Source organism: Megascapheus bottae, chromosome 20, assembly GCF_031878675.1.
Source record: "Megascapheus bottae isolate mThoBot1 chromosome 20, mThoBot2.hap1, whole genome shotgun sequence".
In the NCBI taxonomy this organism is placed as follows: Eukaryota; Metazoa; Chordata; class Mammalia; order Rodentia; family Geomyidae; genus Megascapheus; species Megascapheus bottae.
This window is the reverse complement of record NC_143528.1, coordinates 39,796,510-39,818,677: the sequence shown is the minus strand read 5'-3', so window position 1 is coordinate 39,818,677 and position 22,168 is coordinate 39,796,510. Positions and strand designations below refer to the sequence as shown.

The window sequence follows — 22,168 nt, the reverse complement described above, 5'->3', positions numbered from 1 at the left end:
CCTACACACACGGCAGCCTCCCCCATGTAAAAGAGAGGCAGCCTGACTTCCAAGATGGTCTGTGGTTTCTTTTTAAAAATGGATGAAGATGGAGCCTGCCTCAAGAGTTGGCTGGGCTCTAGAGGAAACTGACCCTCCATGCCAGTGACTAATGTCAAATGGCTTTTGGTAAAGCCAGCTGAAGGAGCTGCTAGATTGTTTTGTTATGAAATGACCAGTGCCCTAATAGGCAATGACACATCGATTACACAGGAGCCCAGGTCATACACCGACCTCCATCTCTGCCAGTGCCTGCCAGCGATCACCAAATGGCAACAGAGGCTAACATGCTGTGTTAGCTTTTATGTATCATTTCTATGGACCAACTAATACCATGAACAACCGAAGCTTTACAGAGGAAGAACTTCTCCTGGGACTTCCAGGGGACAAAGCACTTCCACTTAGTGGCGTGCAGGGCTCCCCTGCCTCCAGGATCCAGGTCAAGCTCCTGTGCAGGTGGCAGGCCTGGCTCTGGGTGTGCTCAGCCTCATCTCCCACCACACCTCATGCCCCGCCCATAGCCTGTGCAGGTGGTGCCTTCTCTCCACCACCCTCATGCCTGCCCCATTCTACAGAGCCCAGTCCTCTTCCTTTTCAAGACTTGGGTTCAAGACTTTTTCCTACTTGGGCTTTCCTTTCCAAGCTTTGTCAGTGACCTCATGAGAATCTTTCCAAGTCCTGTCTAATACCTGGGCTACACAGAGTTCAGCCTGCAGCCCATGCTATCACTGAATTAATGACTCATATGAACAGGACTGACTGCCCCACATGACTGGGTTTTCTAGCTATCTTTTCTAAGCAGCACTCAATTCCACACTCAGATCACATAAAGCCAGGCCAGCTCTCTGTTCACACCACAAGTTAATGGGGATCCAACGTCTTGACATACTGAGCCTGAGTACAGAAGAGGTACTCAGCCTCAACCAGGAAGCAGCAAGCCAAGGCAAGACAATCTTCCAGGTAATGGAGAGCCTCAGAGCTCAGTACCTAAGGACAGAGCTAGCCAGACAGTGGCTCTCTGCTTCTCCCAGAAGCACCTGGCAGCCTTCATGCTGCCTAAAATATTTCAGCACAATGTTGAATTTACCCTCAAGCTGGGGAGGGCTACTCCAAAACCCTTTCTGAAGTCACCAGGGCACAGCACACAGCAGCACATGCTCATACCATAGATAGAAGGGCTGAATGGATCAAAGCCTCTTGGATTTGAACTGTATGCTTTCAATCTCACAATTTAATATCTCTATTTAATCATAGGTGAATTATCTTCTAAAACAATAAATGTTCACTACCTCTCTAAATAATAAAATACATTTTCCCAGCACACAAACCAATAGATTTACTTTTATATGAAAACTGATGGGAAATTACATGTCATGAATTATTCATGTCATCCAATTTAATTCAATTATTTTACTGAAGTCATATCTAATCCATAAAAATGTTTAACTCTACCTCCAAAAGAAAAAAACATGTCTATATCTTTGAATAATGGATTTCTTGCAAAATTTCAGGAAAGATAAGTAGATATTTGGTTTGAAATGGTAGTGCCTATTAGAATCACAGTGACATAAAATAATTTTAACTATTTAACCAGCCATCCTGTTCTATTTATGAACTGATGTCTCACAAAGGAAAACATTTAATATCAAGGTGGGATCACTGTAACAAAAGCTGTCTTAGATTTTTAGGTTTTCCTGAACATTCCCATGTAGAGTGGGGAGATGCTCCTTCAGGTAAAGTATGAAGAGCACAAATTTTATACCTAAGAGGCAAAAACAAAAACAGAAAAACCCTGAATTATCTCAAAGACATCAGAAAACAGAAAATCATTTCCTCCCTCTCTTCAGAGAACAGTCTTTTGGGAGCTGATATCATACCACCAGCTTTTGCTTCTCAGCTTCTCCCTTACCCCATGACCACCTTGACAACGTCCACACGTTCATCTCAGTTCCAAATCCTGACATCCTCTGAGGTGGTCTCAACCTTGCTTTGAAACCCCTTATCTACGTTGCTTATCCCCAGGGTGAGGAGCGGGAACCCCCTCCTAAGGCCCCTGCAGCTCCAAGGCCCATGAACCCCCCCCCCCAGACAGCCTCACTTGCTACCTCCCCACAGTGACCGCTCTCTGCCTCATCAAGCTTCCACTCTGTTCCCTGTTAGCACTTTCTATCAGAAGCAGTAATGATATAAAAAAAAGAAAAAAACACTTGGCCCAGTTCATTATTTAAAGCACATCCTTTTCAAGCGTGGTCAACTAGCGTTTGCTTCTCACATGACGAGTTCACAGGACCAGGTTCCAGGGCTCAGGAAAGGCTATCTGGAGTGTGATGCTAGCTGGTATTGATGTTTATGTTGCTAGGATAAAAGGTGCTTTATCTGTTGGGTTTTAAATCCCGCCTGCCATGGCCTTGGCAGGGGATGTCCCCTCCACCAGCTCTCACAGATCTGGCCAGTGCTATTATGGAATCCAGGACCTTTCTCTTTGGCTCCCTCCTTGCTCCGATCATTTTCTTCTAGTTTCAGCAAGCTTTCTTGGCCCCTCGGAGAGTTTGATATGTTCGACACACACATTGATTTTCTTGGCAAGAGTCTTGCCGGTAACTTGTGTGTTAACAGCCCCATGGCACGCCAGGTGCCCACCCTGGGCTGAGGCCTGGCCGCGGCGACAGGTGAGTGCCTCCGGATAGAATGCTGCCTGCGCCTACTGGTATCCACAGTATACGACATTTGGTATACCGCATGTCTGGCAAATCCATAGGCGGTGGCGGCCAAAGGCCCAACTCCACATTTCTAAAAGCCTAGAAAAGGTGGTGCAGGTGCCTCTCTCTCTCCTGTGTTTATCATTTTGGTGAATTGCAGAACATGGCTGTTGCAGCCAAAAGGCTCACATCACTTCTCAATAACTGTTCCCTAACCTCCGTACCTCTCTCCCTCTGAAGTTTTGCCACATTTACCCCCACAAGGCCAGGCTTCCCTGAGCACCTCGCTTCCTCCCTCCACCCCAGCCTGGTCAATGTGCTCAGGTGACGCTCCCGTTACCACATGCATGTAGTGGCAGTCATGGTCACCAACCTCTAGCCTATCTCAGTGCCACCCAGAGGTACTTCAGGCCTCCAACAAGCCCCTCACAGCTCTCTACCTCATCTTTCTTAAATCTTCTTTATCATCCTCAAGCTCCCTTATCTTTTTTTTTGGGGGGGGGTGGGGGCAGTCCCAGGCTTGAACTCAGGGCCTGAGCACTGTCCTTGGGTTTTCTCAAGGCTAGAGCTCTACCACTTGAGCCTCAGCACCACTTCTGGCTTTTTCTATGTATGTGGTACTGAGGAATCGAACCTGGGTCTTCGTGCATGCTAGGCAAACACTTTAACCACTAGGCCACACTCCCAGCCCTCATCTCATTTCTTACACCCACCTCACAGAAAAATCTAGAAACCATCTAGATGGTTTGGGCCTTACTGTGCCCAAACCTATCCCAGTGGCATTTTCCAGTGAATTCCCTTTATTAAGCTTTGGTTTTCCAAAATGCAGGGCATAATTTCAATGCAAATAAGTTTTTGTGCCATTTTTTGTCTCATTGGTTTACCTAATGTGTAATTAAATTGTGCAAATTTAGGAACTGTTACAACGGACATAAAAAGGTTTGGAACACATACAATAGACTCTGGTAAGTGTACAAATTACAGAGGCAAACAGGTATATAGTCAGCCTATTAGCCAAAAGCATTTAGCCTGTTAAATCTCACAGGCAGAGCACACCCTGGTGACTGGAATCCTGGCTACTCTCTGGACAAGAGGGTAAGAAGAACACTCCAATGTAGGAATGCAGACCCAGAAAACACACTGCACACGTACAAGATTTGCCAGCCACTAGCAACCAGCATCGGCCATGGGCACAGTTAAAATCCGGTGGAAATAATCGATCAGAAGCTCACTAAAATCCTGCAGATACCTTCGACTGGTGCCTATTCTGCTCCTGCTGGATGGAATTTAAGCTTTTTCTAGAGTGACACTGGTCTTATGTTGTGGCAGGTAACACTCACTGACTGCCACATCTATGTGATTTTAAACAATCAGGGATGACAAACCTTTCTCCATCATAATTAAAGCTTCTCTTTTGACAGGAAACATTTGGATTTTTTCCCCAATAAATTCCTATCTGGCCCATCCAGTAAGTCTGGACGTGAAACTATCCTAACACTCGCATGTGACACCCATAGTCTGAGATCACACCTCCCAAATGCCCTCCCGATCTCTTTCTCCAGCCCAGTGGGAACAAGCTTGTACAGTCATGTGGCCCCACACTGGCTCCACTGATATTCTCAAAGGTTTACAAAGTTTTCTGTGTTTCTTCCTGCCACTGAGCTGCCTCGACTTCCTCCAGCCAAGTCTCAATCCCCATCCATGCCCGGCCCTGTGTTCCAGCTCTGCTCCAGCCCACATGATTAGCTTACAACTAGCTTGCAGTTTTGCCACTCCATCTTTAGGTTCCTATACCTGGCCTAACTCTACTTATCACTCAAGATTCAGTCCAGATGTCTGCGTGTTGCCACATCAGGTTGATCGTGCTGGCACCCTGTGTCATTGTGTATTTCTAGCTCAGTGCACCTCGCTCTTGAGGCCTCTGATAAGACTGCACTAAAGCTCTCTTCCTTCTCAGCATGTCTCCCTGTCCAATCCTAGTACTCAACAAAGCACATGGCATGTGCTAGTAGCTCAGTAATACATTCTCATAGTACTGTGCACTTTAACTTTACAATTTGTAGTGATATATTATACACACATTCAGAACAGAGATCTGAATGGTTTTATTCTCAACTACATCACCAGTTCTAACCATAGAACCTGGCAAACAAAATCTATTAAATGAATATTTTGGTAAAGATAATTATAGCTGGATCTATATAAGGCAATTATTTGTCTAGGAGAGAAAAGGAGAAAGGGGGGAGGGAAGGAGTACTCTAAGAGAGCTCAGGAATATAACACAGTGTTAAAGGCTAGTTAAGGCCAAGGCTTAGTTCCAGAATAGTAGTTCAGACAGGACCCATGAGGAAGCTCTGAGAGAAGAAATCTGTCCCTCTGTGGCATGGTAGCTTTTGACAATTGTGCCAGCGATGTGGAAAAGCAGCTCCTGGTGCAGTTCTTCATTGAACAGCCAGCTCCTGGTGCACGCCTAAGTCCAGCACTACCTGTGCACTGAGCATCCCTCCCAGGCCTTCCCCTGGGCACGAGGTAGGCTGTGTTTATGCTCTGTGAAGCCCTTTTAACACTCCTCCCATGACCGTGCTGCCGGGGGGGGGGGGGGGGGGGGGGGAACGGGGGGACGGATGGGAGCAGAAAGGGACAAACCACAATGGAGCTGCCAGAGGTCCTTCTTCATTCCTGACTTCCTCAGGAGGTAATAACATGAGGTGGCCCCAGGGGAGAGACTGCATCGGCAGAAGCAGGTGGCAGTGGTGGGGGAGGGAGGAGTAGAGTCCTGTTTAGAGGCCATATTAGCATTCCCGGTGGCCTCTTGAACATGGATCTCCATGCACCCACGTGACACCACCACTCTGCCATGTAGAGGGTCTCAGGAAATGGCTGAAGCCAGATGCTATGGATCAAAGTCAATCCATCTCAGCCAGGAACATTCTGCCTGTTTCAATGGAGTATAAGATGGACCGAGACAGCAATGCCCCAGGCTTGCTAGTCTGCACAAGACAAAATATAACAAAAAGCTGGCCAAGCTGGGGCCAGTCTAGGCAGAACTACGGCACTAGGCCATGTTGTACAGAAATGCTTGGATAGAGAAGGACATTGTTCCAATATATGAAAGACTGTCACGTGTGGGAATCACATTTTGTGCCAGGTGACCTAAAAGGTAAATAGAAGATCTACTGATGAAAGTAATAGGAAGAGAGATCGCAGTATCACAGTTCAGTAAAATAGCTTACCAAAGACAGCCCAGGTGAGGCTCCTGTGACTAAGTGAGACATTCACTGTGATGGTGGATAAAGGCTGTTGACACAGACTCTGTGGAGAGACAGGAAGGCCCTGTCTGGCTTTCCCAGACAACATTTAAGCCATCCTCTCAATCCAGAAACCCACACCAGAGAATTCAGTCTGTAGACACTGAGGTGGTGAGAAGTGCTCTCCCCCTTCCACCAACACAGAGGCTGACAGGGCAAGTCTGGGACCTCAGACACCTTCCTCCATATGAATCCTGACAGCTAATAAATGAGGATGGAGGCTACAGAACATACCACAAATCCACACCCTTCAAAATGCCACCTAGAAACTGGGAGTGATCGTTCACAAGTACAATTCAAGCTGCTCAGGGGGCTGCGATCTAAAGTTTGAAGTCAGAACGGGCAGGAAAGTTTGTGAGACTCATATCCAATAAACTTAAAAAGAAAAAAAAAGCCGACAGAAGTGGCCACTTGGCTCAAGCAGAGTATAGCACCATGCAAAAATGCTCAGGGATAACACCCAGACCTTGAGTTCTAGCTCCAGGACCAACGTAAATAAATCCAGAGATAATCAAGAAATGAACAAAATAGGGGACAATTAAAAGCTGCTCATTCTATTTTGAACTATAAATATGTAAAATAGATCAAATTTTGCTTGATAAGACCCAGCTTCAAATAGATATTAACTCAATCATTTGACAATGCTGGGGGAACAAAAGCAAAATGTTCAAGTCCCATGGCCAGTACAAAAAAAAAATCATCATCTAAATGGAGCCACGACAGACCAACTATTTCTCCAAGGACAATATAACAGTATCAAAATGTAGATGTTCTAATACTAAGAAATGCATCCTAAGGAACAAAGAAAGCACTTATGTTCTTAGCACTGTAATGCTCTGATTATTCTTTCAATTCCATTCAAACTCATCCCTAAAGAAGAAAAGGGTTAAAACTGATTTATCCTATGACATCAAGTGTTTTTCCTTGCCAAAGTATTTCTTTTAAAGGCTATATCCATCTTCTCTCCTGGACTTACATTTGGGTTTTGCTGTGCTCAACAATTTTCAAGCCAAGAGGAAGAAACTAAGTGAAGAAGGGAAAGAACTGGTCTGAACCTGAAGAGCTGATCTAATTGAACCGAAAACAATTCAAAGCCTCCTCCATCTGCTCAGCGCACCTGCTGATGAAGCAAAGCACAGGTAGGAAGAAAACCCATCAGAGACCAGTTATAAATAGACTTCCATTTCATCTGCTGGTAGCTTGGCAGCCAGGCGAAAGCTCTGTGCTCCTTTATATTTAGGCAAAAGGAGTGGAGAGACAGAAACCAAAAGAAACAAAATAAAATTGATTTTTAAAAATGAAACAATTACCCCATGACTCATATGACAACCCACAGACATGGAGTTGACAGTGAGTCAGGTAACTGATCGGGGCTTGGGGAGACACAAGGACCAAATCAAAGTCCATCAAGAGACTCAGAGAGAAGCTGATAGGAAACCAACTGGTTCACCAATCGCAAAGTACACATGCCAAGACGCCTTGAGGCATTTATAAGATGAATTAAGGAGAAGCTATGCTTGCCCAGCATGTGAGAGGCCTAGTAACCTAAAAACTAGCCGAGACAGCATGAGAGCATGATGGTAGCATAACTCTGTAAGAATGGGATCTACAGAAATTCTCTGGGCACCCAAGTAAATCAAGAAGAAACAATTCCATGGAAAAAGAACCAGCAGTTCCAGTGCTTGTGTCATGGGGCCACGGCTGTGAGAGGCAGCAGAGTCAGGCACTCCTCACAGAATGGTCCCGGCATTTAGGTAAACAGCAGTTAAACTGAATGAGTCAAGTGCAAGCACAAGGATAAAAAGATCTGCTCCGTGGAGTAAAAAATAGAACCAACGGCTCTCTCAAGATAGGCCTGATATAATATTAGATCCAGAAAGATTATAGTTCCAACAGGACCTTGGAAAGAAGGAGTGAGGGAGGCCAGGGACGCAGAAGTAGAGGCCTCGGGGTGCCCGCCCGACCCCCTTCAAGAACATTAAGAATATTATCAAGAAGATAATGACCCACTATTCTGTCACTGCCAAGGACAACACGAGAAATGGGGTTGAAGTGAACCAAGGGAAAACTGGGTTAAATATGAGGAAGAATTTCCTGACAGCAAAGGTTATTAAACACTGAAAAGGGAAGCTGGAAGAGACTAGGGATGCTCTCTGGAGGTCTTTTTTTAAAAAGTAGAATAGCTCAACAACCACCTGGGATAATTTAGGTGCAGTTCTGCCCGCTGCTCTGGCCTTTATCAGGGCTCTAATTCATCCCCTGGCCCAGACAAGGCACGCTCACCACAGTAAACTACTGTCACACTCACTCCATAATGAGCTCTCGGAAGGAGAATAAGCATTAGGAAAATGGCAAACGCTCTCCTGGAAGTAAAAATCGCTTTTTCTTTATTTAAACAGCATATTGGGTTTCTGTGGTTTTCTTTTTCTTCTTCTCCCTTCCCCTTCCTCCCTCTCACCTCCCCCTGCTCCTCCTCTGTCCTCCCCTTTCCTTTACTCCTCCAGCTTTTCCTTGTTCCTTTTAAATGCTTTTCTCCAGATATGGCCGCACTAAAGCATTACGAGGTAGATGGAAGACTGTGTGTGGGTGGGTACTGTGAGTCGGAGGCTCCAGGCCAGGCGTTGTTTTTACTGGGGGAAGCTGCTGTCCAGACAGACCAACAGCTGCCCTTCCTGAGGCTAAGAAAGGAGATTCATATAGCTTGGCTACAAAGAGGCCAACTAAATGACCTCCAAGATTATAAAATACCAGACTTTCTAATTTTTTTGTAACTCTAGACTAAATGTTGTATTTAAAAAAAAATTTCAAGTCATTTTGAGAGCCCATATTCTCTAAATCACGTGACTCATTCCCACTCTCTGCAGAAGAAAAAAAGAAGGGGGGGGGACAGAAAGGCCCTAAGCCATTCTTCCTTAGCTGTCACCTGGGTTGCATTGCCTCATTTGTGGTTCCCCTTCATACCACTAAGCTTTTGGAAGACAGGAGTTGAATTTTCTGTCCATGGCTGTACCCTTGCCACTTAGCCCTAAGTGAGTTAGATGTCAAATTAGTGGAATGGATGGATGAATAAAGAATGGAATGGAATGGAAGAAAGGAAGGAAGGATCGTCAGTGGGATGGATGGCCTGGGATTTACTTAACACATATCCTACGTGCATAAGGAGTGAGGATCTGCTCACTGAATCAACAAGGATAAAACACTGGTAAGAATAAGGGGATTGGGAAGCCAAAGACTGAGTCCTAGTCTTGTCACTATTAAGGCCAGGCACATGCTCTACTTTCTGAGCTGTAATTTTCTCATTTGCAGTGAGTGTCTCTCAGAGTTGCAGTCAGATGACATGAGGAAAACAGTTTGTAGTTCAACATAGTGTTGCTTTCACATTCTTTAGAAAGATTTCCCATCACACTGTGCCCTAGTGAGGGATGGGACAGAGGCACCGAGTCCTGGGAAGAATTCAGCACGTAGAGGAAGGAAGAATGGCTCAGCCAATGAGAGGCCTATTTGCTGGTTTCTGTGCTGCTGTTGTCTATACAGAGACTCACTCACAGCAGTTAAGAGCCGTAAGTACAAGAAGGCCAACATGTAGTATTAGGAGTGAGGCAAGGATGAAGACAAGCCTACCACATCTAGTCAGAGAGGCTTCCTTGCAGCATAGGGCTGCTCAGCCTGGGCTTCCATAGGTAGTTCCATTTCTACCTGGAACTTTACCTTTGCCTGCAGCAAACCATCTCCAGTCTGGGTACAGCTAATCACAAGATTCCTGCCGATAGAGCAAAGACAGTATATGTTACCGCTCACTTTATAACAGACATAATTACGTCTATAGTCCTCAGTAAATACTGCAGTCACAGCAGGAAATGGAGAGGGATGTGCACTCAGTACATAGCATGCCCTGCCCCTGCCCTGTCTGTATACTATGTGTGTTCTTTTGCTTTGCCAAGTGATTTGGGAGATTAGGTGGATTTTGTTGGGGCAGGATGGCAACAAAGTTAATGAATAAGTGCTACTTGATTGCACAACAAAAGATACGCCTGGTGCCTCAGCCACAACTCACCACCACTTGCCCAACAGTTTGCATTTCTCAATTAAGTTATTTTGTTAGCAAGATTACCAGTTAAGAGAGAGGAGAAAGTGCTTATTGCACCGAGAACATTCACTATATAGAAATAATGGTAATCAGATCAAAAGAACAGTCTTCCTAAGGGCCAGCGAACTCCTACTTGGTCACGCTGCTGATGCAACAGGAACGTGCCCACGTTATCGGTGTGTTGCAGGAGTCTGCAGAAAACAAAATCACAACAGTCGCCGATTTGGCAATTGGCTTCTGGGAACAAAGAATCTGCCCACAATTTCCAATAACTCCACCACAAAGCCTACAGGGAAAATCAGAAACCCACCCCCTAGATATTAAGGGAATACAAACCTGATGCAGTCAAAGAAATATTTGTCCCAGTAGCCCTCTCTGCCACATTCAAAAGCATGGACTGCAAGTATGTATTATCAAGTTGTCTTGAAAAATGAAAATATAAAACTCACCCCAGGAAAGTGAACTCAAATACCAAGATTCAGATTCTTTTGGTATGGTTCATATAATAAAAGATTAACACTGTAAAACATGTTATAATTTAATAAGATTAAAACATCTTAAAATGCAGAAAGGGAATTAACAGGGAACATACAGAAAAGGAAATGTAAGGGCCTGGGGGTAAAGTGCTCACCCAGCACGCATGAAGCCCTGGATTTGATTCTTCAGTACCCCATATACAGAAAAAGCCAGCAGCACTGTGGCCCAACTGGCAGAGTGTTAGCTTTGACCCAAAAAGTGTCCGAGGACAGTGCCCAGGCCCTAAGTTCAACCCCAGAACTGGCAGGAAAGAGAGGAGAGAGAGAGAAATGTAAATTGCCAATACAAAGAAATGTTCTATCTTCCTAAGTAATCAGGTATGCAGCTAAAAGTAACAATATAGTTCTTGCCCATCAGGCTGGCAATAATTTGGTCAGATGCCAACAGTTATCAGTGAGGGTAATGAGTTAAGACAACCCAGTGCTACCCTAGTACAGGGTGGTAACCGTTATACCTGTGTGGAAGAATGCCCTGGCAATGTTGACTAAAGCTGACTTCAACTCGATTTCATAAGCAGGCCTTCTTCCCCCAAGAGATCCCACACACTCAGAGGTCACATGTCAGAGGGGTGGGAGGAGAAGGGGGTCTGACAGCACCCCAAACACCAAAGACCTACATATCCATCCACAGAAAAATGCTTCAACTACAATGAAGTACTCTATAACACCTGACTTATATTACCTATCTACAGAAATACCAAAAGTATCCATTCTAGTTTACTTTAAAGGATGGCAATGACACATGAAGACAGGATAACATCTCTGGCCATTAAAAAAATGCAAATCAAAACAACTTTGAGATTCTACCTCACCCCAGTTAGAATGGCCATTATCAAGACCTCTAATAACAACAGATGCTGGCCAAAATGGACCGCTACTACACGGTTGGTGGGAGTGTCAACTTGTTCAACCACTCTGGAAAGCAGTATGGAGGTTCCTCAAAAGACTAAAGGTAGAGCTCCCCTATGACCCAGCAATCCCACCTTTGGGCATTTTCTCAAATGACCACAAACAAGGCCATAATAAAGCTACCACCACAACCATGGTCACTGCAGCATTATTTACCAAAGTTAGATATGGAACCAACCCAAATGCCCCTCTGTAGATGAATGGATCAAGAAAATGTGACATTTATACACACTAGAATTCTATGCCGCCATCAGAAAGAATGGCATCGCCCCAATTGTAAGGAAATGGAAAGATTTAGAAAAATCATATTAAGTAAGCCAGAGCCAGAGAAACACGGGCTCTATGGTTTCCTCATTTGTACTAACTACCCCTAACCTGTCCCTCAAGTTGTAAAGTTCATTTCCAACATGTTGTCCTGTAAGTATCACTGTTGCATTGGTTCACCCTGTGTCCTGTCTCATCATTTTGCTGTTCCCCTTCCCTTTCCTAATCCAGATAAACATATCCCATATACAAGGTACCAAAATCAAATACAGGAGCAATAGGGGATTAACTATAGGGAGAAAAAAATAACCTCACACAGTACATTAAAAACAACCACAAAGAAAAACCTCTTGTTTCCATCTCGTGGCGTTCATCTTGGAAACTCTTGAGCCCCCATGTCTGGCAGCACGACCTGCTCCCATCTAGTTCTCTCCCCAGTTCTCGAGCAGCCCAGTATACTCACAAGAGACACTTTGAACTCCTCAGGCCATGCCCCCGCCCCATCCTAAGAGACAATCATTGGGTCCTTTAGGCAAAGGAGGACAGGGATAATGTGATACAATGGAAGCCAGCTGGAGAAGGGGCAGGTGGCCAGTGGTCAGGGCCACAGTTTACCAGTCAAGCTCTTTAAGTTGCTCATGGTACTTGAACTCTGGGCCTGGGCACTATCCCTGAGCTCTTCAGCTCAAGGCTACCACCCTACCCCTGGAGTCACAGCGTCACTTTCAATTCTCTGGTGGTTAATTGGAGATAAACAGTCTCGTGGACTTCAGTGCCTGGGCTGGCTTTGAACCATGATCCTCAGATCTCAGCCTCCTAAGTAAGCTCTTTTTATTGTATCCAGTGATCACTCTGGAGATGCTAAGGGAGTCCAGATGAATATGGCCCTGGACGCTGCCCCTCTAGCCCCATAATGAGCAATACAAACTCAAGATAAAAAGGAGCATAGTAAACTGGGTGCTGGTGGCTCACACCACTTGCAAACCTCAGTACTTAGGAAGCTGAAGTTTGGAAAACCATGGTTCAACCAGTCCAGGAAGAAAAAATCCACAACCTCCATCTCCAATAAGCCAGCAAAAAAAGCTAAGTTGGTGGAATGACTCCAGTGGTGGAGTACTAGCCATGAGCAAGCAAGGTGAGCAAAGGCAAAGGTTCACCAGAAAAACCAAAACAAAAAACTAAAACACCACAAGCACAGTGATTTTTGTTTTTCAACCATGAGGGTTGAGTATTAAGTTTTTTAAGTCAGGCTACTAAGTTTAATTCTCACATACCCCTGCTAAAGAAAAATAAAAATTAAAAAGGAAAGAAGAGGAAGAGGAGGCTCAGAGGAGGAAGGGAGGACAGAACTCGTCCCCGGAGAATAAAAACAGGGTGCTGACTGGCTTTTCCAACACATACGCCCTCTAGCACACTTCCTGTGAGAGGCCATGCCTGATTGGCTTCCCCATCTCCTTTAATAATAAAAAAGGAAACAAACAAAATCTCATAAACAGCCAAGCATTTTCTAATGTTGCAACTGTCTTCTTGAAAGTTCAATGACACCTACTTTAATAAGGGTAAATTTCGCCATAAAGCAATACATCAAGCTTCCTTATTTAATTTGTTTCCTGCAGCATTTAAATTTTTGTCTGCTAGAGAAGACTTGAACCACCAAAGTGCTCTGGCCAACCCCAAACACTGGTAAAAAAAAAAAAAATTTCTATAGCTGTACGGACTACCACTAACCGCCTGATTTACCTCCATTGTAGAACATTTAAAGAAGTACACATCCTTTAATCAGTTGAAATAAACCTCATTACTGTACTGTTTCCCACTATCCTGGATTTTTGAGCTTCATTTTTAATCTATTCTCTCTTTATCCATATATGTGACTTCCTTTTTTTCCTCTGTTATACAAAATAATTTCATCAGTAAAATATTAGCATAGTAAAACGGGCACTCAAATATTTATTGAAAAAAAATGAATGAGCAAATACTTATAAAATGTTGGACAAAAGCTCCCTGAGGAATTTATATTTGTTTATACAACAGTACACATCTAAGTTCAGGAATCTACATCAAAATTAGACTTAGTGACAAACATCAAGTAGCAGTTAAATATTAATCCATTTCTGCTCTAATTTTACTTCAAAATATATGTAAGTCATTGATTAAGATGCTTTATATTTATAAACTGACAGGTTGAATTGAAACCTCTTACGTCATTAAAGATAATTTGTAAGTTTTAAATATTATACACGTCAAGCTACATTGAATATTGTGAATACATTCACAATCAAGCCACAGGTATTTGGATACTTTAAGAAATAAAATAGTATTATTACCATAGAAATTGTGAATAATGAATGTCGATATGTTTTCAGTATAAAAGGTCTAAAGCATACATTCTGTTAAAGATAATTGTTTTGGAAAAATATAACTAGCACTATTTCTTAATGAGATCTTTCAAAAACCAAGTTGTGCAAAGAAGTGTTCTTACCGCCATTAAAAACGTTCATCTTAACAACTTTTCTTGTTTAAGATGTGTAACAAGTAGGCCAGCAACAGTGTGTTGGTAAGAAACTCAGTTTAAAAAAGCTAATATTCATCAAAGCTTAGGTAATTACGCTATAAAAAATAGTTTCACCAGCATGGAAAAATTTAGTATTTATTTCTGAAGATGCTTTTTAACTTGCCAACTTTTGATTATACCGTTACAAATTAATTGAATATAAAATAATTTGGATCCAGTTTGTTCTTACTAAGATCGCTGCAAAGAAGTTAAGGTATAAGCTAGCAAATAGTTCTTTGAATCTGAAGGAAAATGGTCGTAAATTAAATAAGCTGTAGATGTATCCATCCTAAATGATAAAAGCTATATGAAATGCTCAGGAAATAAACATCAACGATAACAAGGTGGTCAGTAGGAAAATAGATCTAATTTGGCTTATTGACTGAAATTTCCTTTTGTTTCCTCTGTTGTTCTTAGCGCGGTCAGGAGTAGTCTGCGCTCGGCTCCACAACCCTTCCCTTCTCAGTGCCTATCAACCTGTCTGGCGTGGCGTGGCGTCCATTTCAGGAGTCAGCGAGGTAGTGGATCAAGGGGCTCACTAAACAAAGGTTGTCCTTTTGGCAAGCTACACCAACACTAATGATTTCATTTTACTGAAGAGTAAAATGTTGATTAGTAATAAATAAGGTGGGAGAAAATATTTCAGCTTAACTATCCAAACACTTGTATTAGCTCTCATAGCTTTAAAATCATACTTGTACATTAAATGCCATCTTCAGGATTGCTGGTGTGTCACTATAATTTTATAAAAACAGTCTTAAACAAGTGATCATTTGAAGTGCGCATTAATAGAAAGCAATGGACAATTTGTTTCTGTCAAAGGATTAACAAATTAATAATTATATACTCAAAGCAAAAGCAGAGATCTGAAGCAGTCTTTTGTACTGCCCAAAGTGATTAGTCCTAGGTGAATATATATAATTTCCAGTGTCCTCTCAGAACATAAGACAAAAAAAAATACAGAAAGACATCATCTGCTCTTACAACGCACACCCCCTCTTTTACAAAAAGAGCCCTTACTGACAGTGAGGGAGGTCCACAAAAATACATGCCTTCCAGTTAATCTCTACATACTGCTGATTTTTAAGATCATAACTAGGACAATCCAAGCATAACCAGGCCTAAGATAGTGTTCTGTGTTAAGATATTAGTCAGAAAGTATCTATCTTAAGCAAAACATTAGGAAGATTTGTTTTTTAAAAATTTGATTGACTTTCTAGGTTTTCCTTTATTTAAATCATCTTGAAAGAACCAGGCTGTAGTAACCGTTGAATTACACAACCTAATCAACTACAAAATAATCAAATTTTTCTCCATTTCAAACACAGCTCACAACTTCCTCTCCAAAAGATTTAAATTTCTATTCTCTACCACTCCCGGCCACTTCTGCCAACATCATAGAAATTACCTTTGATCATTTCCTCTCACAATGAGAATTCACTAATCGAATAATCTTTAGACATAGACACCTACTCACCCGCCTCCCCACCTACCTCCCAAAAATGGTTCCGAGCAAAGATACACAAAAAAATAATGACCGAGCTCACATTTCTTGTTTGCCCTTCAAGCGAAGTCTGGTGTCTTCGGCTTGCCTTTCTGGTCTTCAGTGCTGTCACTAATTGCTGGGGGTTGCAGTTTAGGACAGTATGAAGCAGCCAACAGAAAGAAAAGCTGTTGCTTTAAGAAAACGTTTTCTTAAACACATGGATAAAGCAACTTTGATTCTGACTTCCTAGCTGGGTTGCATAAAATCTCAAAAAGCCTGCTTGAAAACTTAATATCTACAAATGGGAAATAAAATAAAATAAAGTCTAAAAACTTACGTTCTGAACACATTCCGAAGGATGTCTGATTTGATTTGGAAGCAGGTTTGTATTGATGAGCAAACTTTATTTTGCAGAAAATTTAAATTCTCTCTAAATAGAAATTTACCTTGCCATCTTCTATATGAATCCTGTCTCATGGTATAATCATATATGCAAAAAATCAAATACAGTATTTCCCAAATGCATAGACACTGTGGAAGCTTCATTTTGAAAAAGGCTTTTATTTCCCTTAATTCTGGTGACTAAACGTCATTGTATGTACCAACACTTTCAAATAGCCTCAGAGACTTAAAAAGCCTTGTAAGTTTGAAAACCAAAAAGTTCTGAGTTTTTTCTATACCCCAGGACGGTTTTCTTTCCTGAAGCTCAAGCCGAGAAAGCAGACAAAAGAAGCTGATTTGACTGAGCTGTGCCAAGCTTGCCTTTTTTTCTTCCCTCAGCTCTCTCTCTCTGCCTCTCTCTCCCTCTTTCTCTCACTCCTTTTCTCCCAGTATGGCAACCTTCCGAGCAGTCTTGGCGGAGGTCCAGGCTGTGCCAGTCTGTCTGAATTCTTGTCTGCAAAAGATGTCCTTTGCGGATCAATTAATACATTTGAAAACAGGAAACTGTGGTACGGTACCCAAATCCTGGCACCAACAGCACTGGCTTCTGCCAAATTACCTTACAGATTTCATGGTATCCTACCTTTCACAATCGTTACTAAAGTGTTCCCGGAGCAATAACGGAGAACCAGGAGCCATTCACTGCTCAGCGATAAGGAATCTGTTCCCCAGAATGTCCATATGTGACATATGCACAACCTGCACTAAATCAGAATTCTCCTGTGAGAGGAGATGTATGCAACTTTAATAAGCACTACATACTGTATTTCTTTTTATAAGATTTGCCTTGCCTTGTCCTGCTGCAAAGAATCATGGGAGAATAGAAAGGAAGCATGCAGATTAAAATTAAAACTATATACCCCAAAATAAGTCAGGCTTTATCCTATGGGGAATGAACACAGTTCTGATTAAGCAGTCACTTTATTTTTAAGGAAACTATACCTATGAAAAAGTTTACTAGTGATGAAGTGAAGAGAGCTCTTTTCAGAACACAAATACCAATTAAAATGGAAAGAAAAAACCTAAAGGTTGATTTAGTGAAATGGTCTATTTTGACACCTGAAGTTTCTACAGTCATTTGTTTACTAAATTCCTATCAGTTAAAAATTACTATTTTTATTTTTGGTGCATATACATTTTGAAGCAAACTAGCCAGTCTGTACTTCAAAAGTTTACCTGGTCTAAGAAAACATTGTTACCCCTGTGCTTCCAAATAGAAAACAGTCTCATGCTAGGATCACTATGGTTTCATTGAAAGAATCCACAACTGTTGAGTCCTAGCATGGATCTGCCGCCTTCTAATTCAGACAAATCATGGTCTTAAATTGTTTAATCCATATAGTCCTCACTTTACTCACTTCCCAGATAGGAAATCAGTGACTTTCTCCCCTGTGTGTTCCCAAAATATTTAGTTTATATGCAAAGTCCACCTTCATCCTAATTGCATAATAGTTACTTGCCAATCAAATAAAGTCAGTCACCACAGACAAGACCTTGTGTCACTTAACCAGGAAAGCTGAAAGCCTTTCAAAGGCAGGTGTACAATACATCTATTAAGTGAATGCACAATGGGAACTGATCATATAAAAACCTCTCTGAAGTTCTAAAAAGTATGAAATATAATGAAAAATCATGCATATTACTAAATCACAAAGTTGACAAATTAGAGAAATGCCACAGCTACATCATGAACATTAAAGCCCTCAGACAATTGTCCTATGCTACCCTTCCAGATAAGGAATATGGCAATATTTCAGGTTTCAAATTCATAATCCAACTGTTACTAGACAAAGACGACGAGAGAAGCTTAAAAGCAGTGAGAGAAGCGATTCATCTGTAAAGAAGGCTTCCATAAGACTCACAAATGACTGCTGTTTGGAAACCGTGGAGGCCAGAAAGCAGTGGGATAAAACATTCAAAGTACTAAAAAGCAATCAAGTTGTCAACCAGTTTTGCAATGATTCATATAATCCTGGCAAAAATGCCAGACTGGAGATACAACTCAAGTGGTATTACTTCACCGGTAAGCAAGAAAGTTAGGAAAGAACATAGGCCCTGAGTGCAAGTCCCAAACCAAGCAAAAGAAAAACAAAAATAAACCACTTGTCCACTCTCGGTACAACTGTTTTGTGAAAATGGAGTCAAGATATTCATAGATACATTTTAAAACAAATAACAAAACTCATCACATACATTCCTTCCCTTAATACACGGTAAAGAGATTTTTCTCTGGTGTTTCTTGTCCCAAGCCCAGCCAAACTTATGAGTGCCAGCAGGAAGCCATAAAATATAATGTATCCTGACAGTGGAGAAAGTGGGAGGTGATTCTGATAACTGTGTGAAGGAGCTCTCTCTGGAGACAATTCAAGGGTTCTGATTAAGGCAGTAACAAATCAAACCCACGTCAACTACAAAGCACATCCTTCAACCAATTATGGCACAACTAGATGGAGATCTATCTTTCCCTCATAGAAAAGAACCCCTTTCTCACACCACTTACCAATATCAGTTTAAAATTATAAGCATAAATGCAAAGAACAGAATGTTTGCACTTTCTGACATGAAGACTTACTTCAAAACTCAAGTTGTGAAAGCAGCATCATACTGGCACAAAATACACCCACAGACAAAGGAAGTCAATTAGAATACAGAAGGTATGGACAATTAAATTTTGACAAAGGAACTAAGGCCATTCAATGAGAAAAAGATTAGTTTCCAAATGGTACTGGAACAATTGGATACGGATACACACCCACCCACAGAGGAATTCAAACATCTACTTCATACCATATACAAAAATTAGAACAAAAAAAATCAACCAACAGCCAGGCACTACAGGCTCATGCCTATAATCCTAGCTACTCAGAAGGCTGAGATCTGAGGACTGCAGTCCAAAGCCAGCCTCTACAAGAAAGTCTCAGACTTATCTGCAGTTAACCAACAATGTGCCATAAGTAGAGCTGTGGCTCAAGAGGTAGAACACTAAGACTTGGGCACAGAAACTCAAAGACAGTGTTCAAGCCCCAGAACTCACACACACAATCAGTCAAGAAAGATTAAATATGAGAGATGAACTAATAAAACTCTTTGAAGGCAGCAATGGGTTAAATATGATGGGCTTAGATTTTACAATAGATTATTAGATATGATACCAAGAGTATGAGAAACACCAAGAACATAAGATGAATTAGAATTCATCAAAACGTAAGCCTTTGTGCATCAAAATGCCTAATCACAAAAAAGTGGAAAATACAAAGAATTCATTATGAATGATACCTGGTTGACCCTCAGTAGCAATGACGGTTTGGTTCCAAGAAGCCCTATGGACACCAAAATCAGTAATGCACAAGTCCCTTATAGACAGTACTTGAATATAATCCACATACATTCTTGCCATATACTTCAAATAGCTCTAGAATTGCTTTTAATACTTAAATATGTATTTAATAAAAAAATAAACTTTTCTTTTGTGCTGATATGAAAGGACACTACACAGTAACTCAAATCTACAGAAGAAACAGACTAAAAGGAAAACTCATTACAGAAGTAAATGGTAACATGATATATAAATACACTTTTGTTTATAACTTTCTGCCTAATGTTATAAATGTTGAGGACCACATCATGTATAATGACGTAATTTGTGACAGTAGAGGGTAAAGGAGGATCAGAAGAGAGATGCGTAGGAGCAAAAATTTTGCATACTATTGAAATTAGGCTGGCACTGGCCTGAATAATTCTGTTATAAATAAAATAGTAACTGCTCTAGAGATCAGTTAACAAGTTCAAATGTGTACAATAAGAGAAATGACAAAGGAATTAAGATGTTAGAAGACATTCATTTACCACAAAGAAGTCAGTAACAGAAGAAAAGGACCAAGAAATATGGGAAATGCAAAGCAGGGGCTAGAGGTATAGCTTAGTGGTTATACTAATGCAGAGTGGGAATACATCAAGGACATAGAAAGGGCAAGGCGCTGGGTTTGTTCCTCAGAAACATGAACAAGAAAGTAGTAAGAAAGAGAAAATAGCCAAACTGCAGGACTAAATCCTACCTCATCAGCAAATTTCGTTAAATTTAAGTTAATTAAGGACTTGATTCAAAGGCAGAGGTTAGCAGAATGGACTAAAAAAACAATCTCAAGATATGCCATCTAAAAGTGATATGGTTTAGATTCCAAGATACAAATAAGCCAAAAAGGATGCAAAAGATATATACCATCAAAGTAATGGACAAAGAAGAGCTGGAATGTTTGACCTAATAGTAGCCGAACTAGACTTGAAGATAAAATTGGACAGAATCAAAGGAGGACTTTTACAATAATAAATGAGTCAATTCATAATATATGTATAGGACTTTTACAATAATGAGTCAATTCATCATATACATATATCATATCCCAACATACATCTACTAGACATTCCATGCAATAGCACAGAATACACATTCTCCAGCACACGGTTATCAGGCTAAAACACATATAGAATGTGTTTCACAGTCAAAATGGAGTAAAAGTAGGAATCATTACAAAAAAATCATAAAAATCACTACATGTGGCAATTAAACATCCCAAATAACTTTATGTCTGGATGCCAAACTTTTTTTTGCCAGTTCTGGTGCTTGAACTCAGGGCATGGGCACTGTCCTTTAAGCTTTCTCAAGGATAGCCCTCTATCACTTGAGCTACAGCACCACTTCTGGCTTTTTCTACATAAGTGGTACTGAGGAAATGAACCCAGAGCTTCATGCATGCTAGACAAGCACTCTACCTCTAGGCCATGCTCTCGGCCCCCAGACTCATTTATAAATAATACATCTAATGATGGCCTTCCTGCTGGAAGGGACACCCCCCAGCCCCGCGTACACACACACAAAAGACTCAGGCACACAGGGCATCCCCTACCAGATGAAACATGGTACCTCAAGTGTCTATTTTCTTAGAAAGCCACAATCCCACTGCATTCAGTCTCCTCACTTAAGGCCTCGTGTATCTCCTAACAGTCCACCTGAAAACTATAGGAAGATTCAGTTTCTACGTTCATAATGAGAATTGCATTGCAATATGAATTTTGAAGTAAATAGAAAATGAAGAAATAATAAAGGAATGTAGTAGAAATAGGTAGCGAGAGAATCGAAAAACAGAAAAAGAAAACCAGACAAAAACATTGCATGAACAGTTCATTCTTTCACCAATACCTGTTAGAATGGCTATTGCCAAAACGATAACAAGTACTGTCAAGTATGAGGAAAAACCGAGCAGACTGGTGCTCTACCACTTGAGCCATACCTCCAGCCCAGTTATCTGCTGGTTAACTGGAGATGGGGTCTTCCAGACTGCTCTGCCCAGGCTGGCTTCTAAGCACAGATCCTCTGCAGGCCTGAGCCATTCACCCCTAGCTGAGAACTCTTACAATTATACAACAAAGGCAATCTAATTAAAATGAGAACACTTGAATAATATTTCTCTAAAGAACATTGTATTGGAGCTGTGATTCAAGTGGTAAAGTGCCAGCCTTTAGCAAAAGAAACCTAAGGGGCAGTACCCCAGCCCTGAGTTCAAGCCTCAGTAATGACAAAAAAAGAACACACACACACATATATGCACACACAAGTGTCAGGGTCCTTCGTCCCCGGTCCCTCTCGACTAGTAGGAGGGATAGGGAAAATCATGCCCTGACCAGGACAAACCACGAGAGGAGAGTCCCACTGTCCTGCCACACTCAGCCTTCCTTCCCCAGAGCACAGAGACACCACGCAGCTTCATCAAGGCAGGAAAATCTCTCCAATAAAACCCCCTCCTAAGGAAGTCCCTCCAGCTAATATCCCCTCACTCTAGGTCTCAGC

At 41.8% G+C, this 22,168-nt stretch overlaps 1 protein-coding gene across 4 annotated transcripts in view; it reads right to left on the bottom strand.

The window, feature by feature from the left end:
* Msra (methionine sulfoxide reductase A) overlaps positions 1-22,168 on the bottom strand; it is a 244,881-nt gene that overhangs the window by 203,335 nt on the left and 19,378 nt on the right. Inside the window, exon 1 of one of the 4 annotated variants that reach the window (XM_090353687.1) lies at positions 16,220-16,292. The exons of 2 other annotated variants lie outside the window; for them this stretch is intronic. In XM_090353687.1, the coding sequence (XP_090209813.1) occupies positions 16,220-16,232 (13 nt within the window). In that variant the 5' untranslated portion in view covers positions 16,233-16,292. Of the gene's footprint in view, positions 1-14,324; positions 14,388-16,219; positions 16,293-22,168 lie in introns of those variants that run through there. One more of the 4 variants, XM_090353686.1, reaches the window with a different exon arrangement.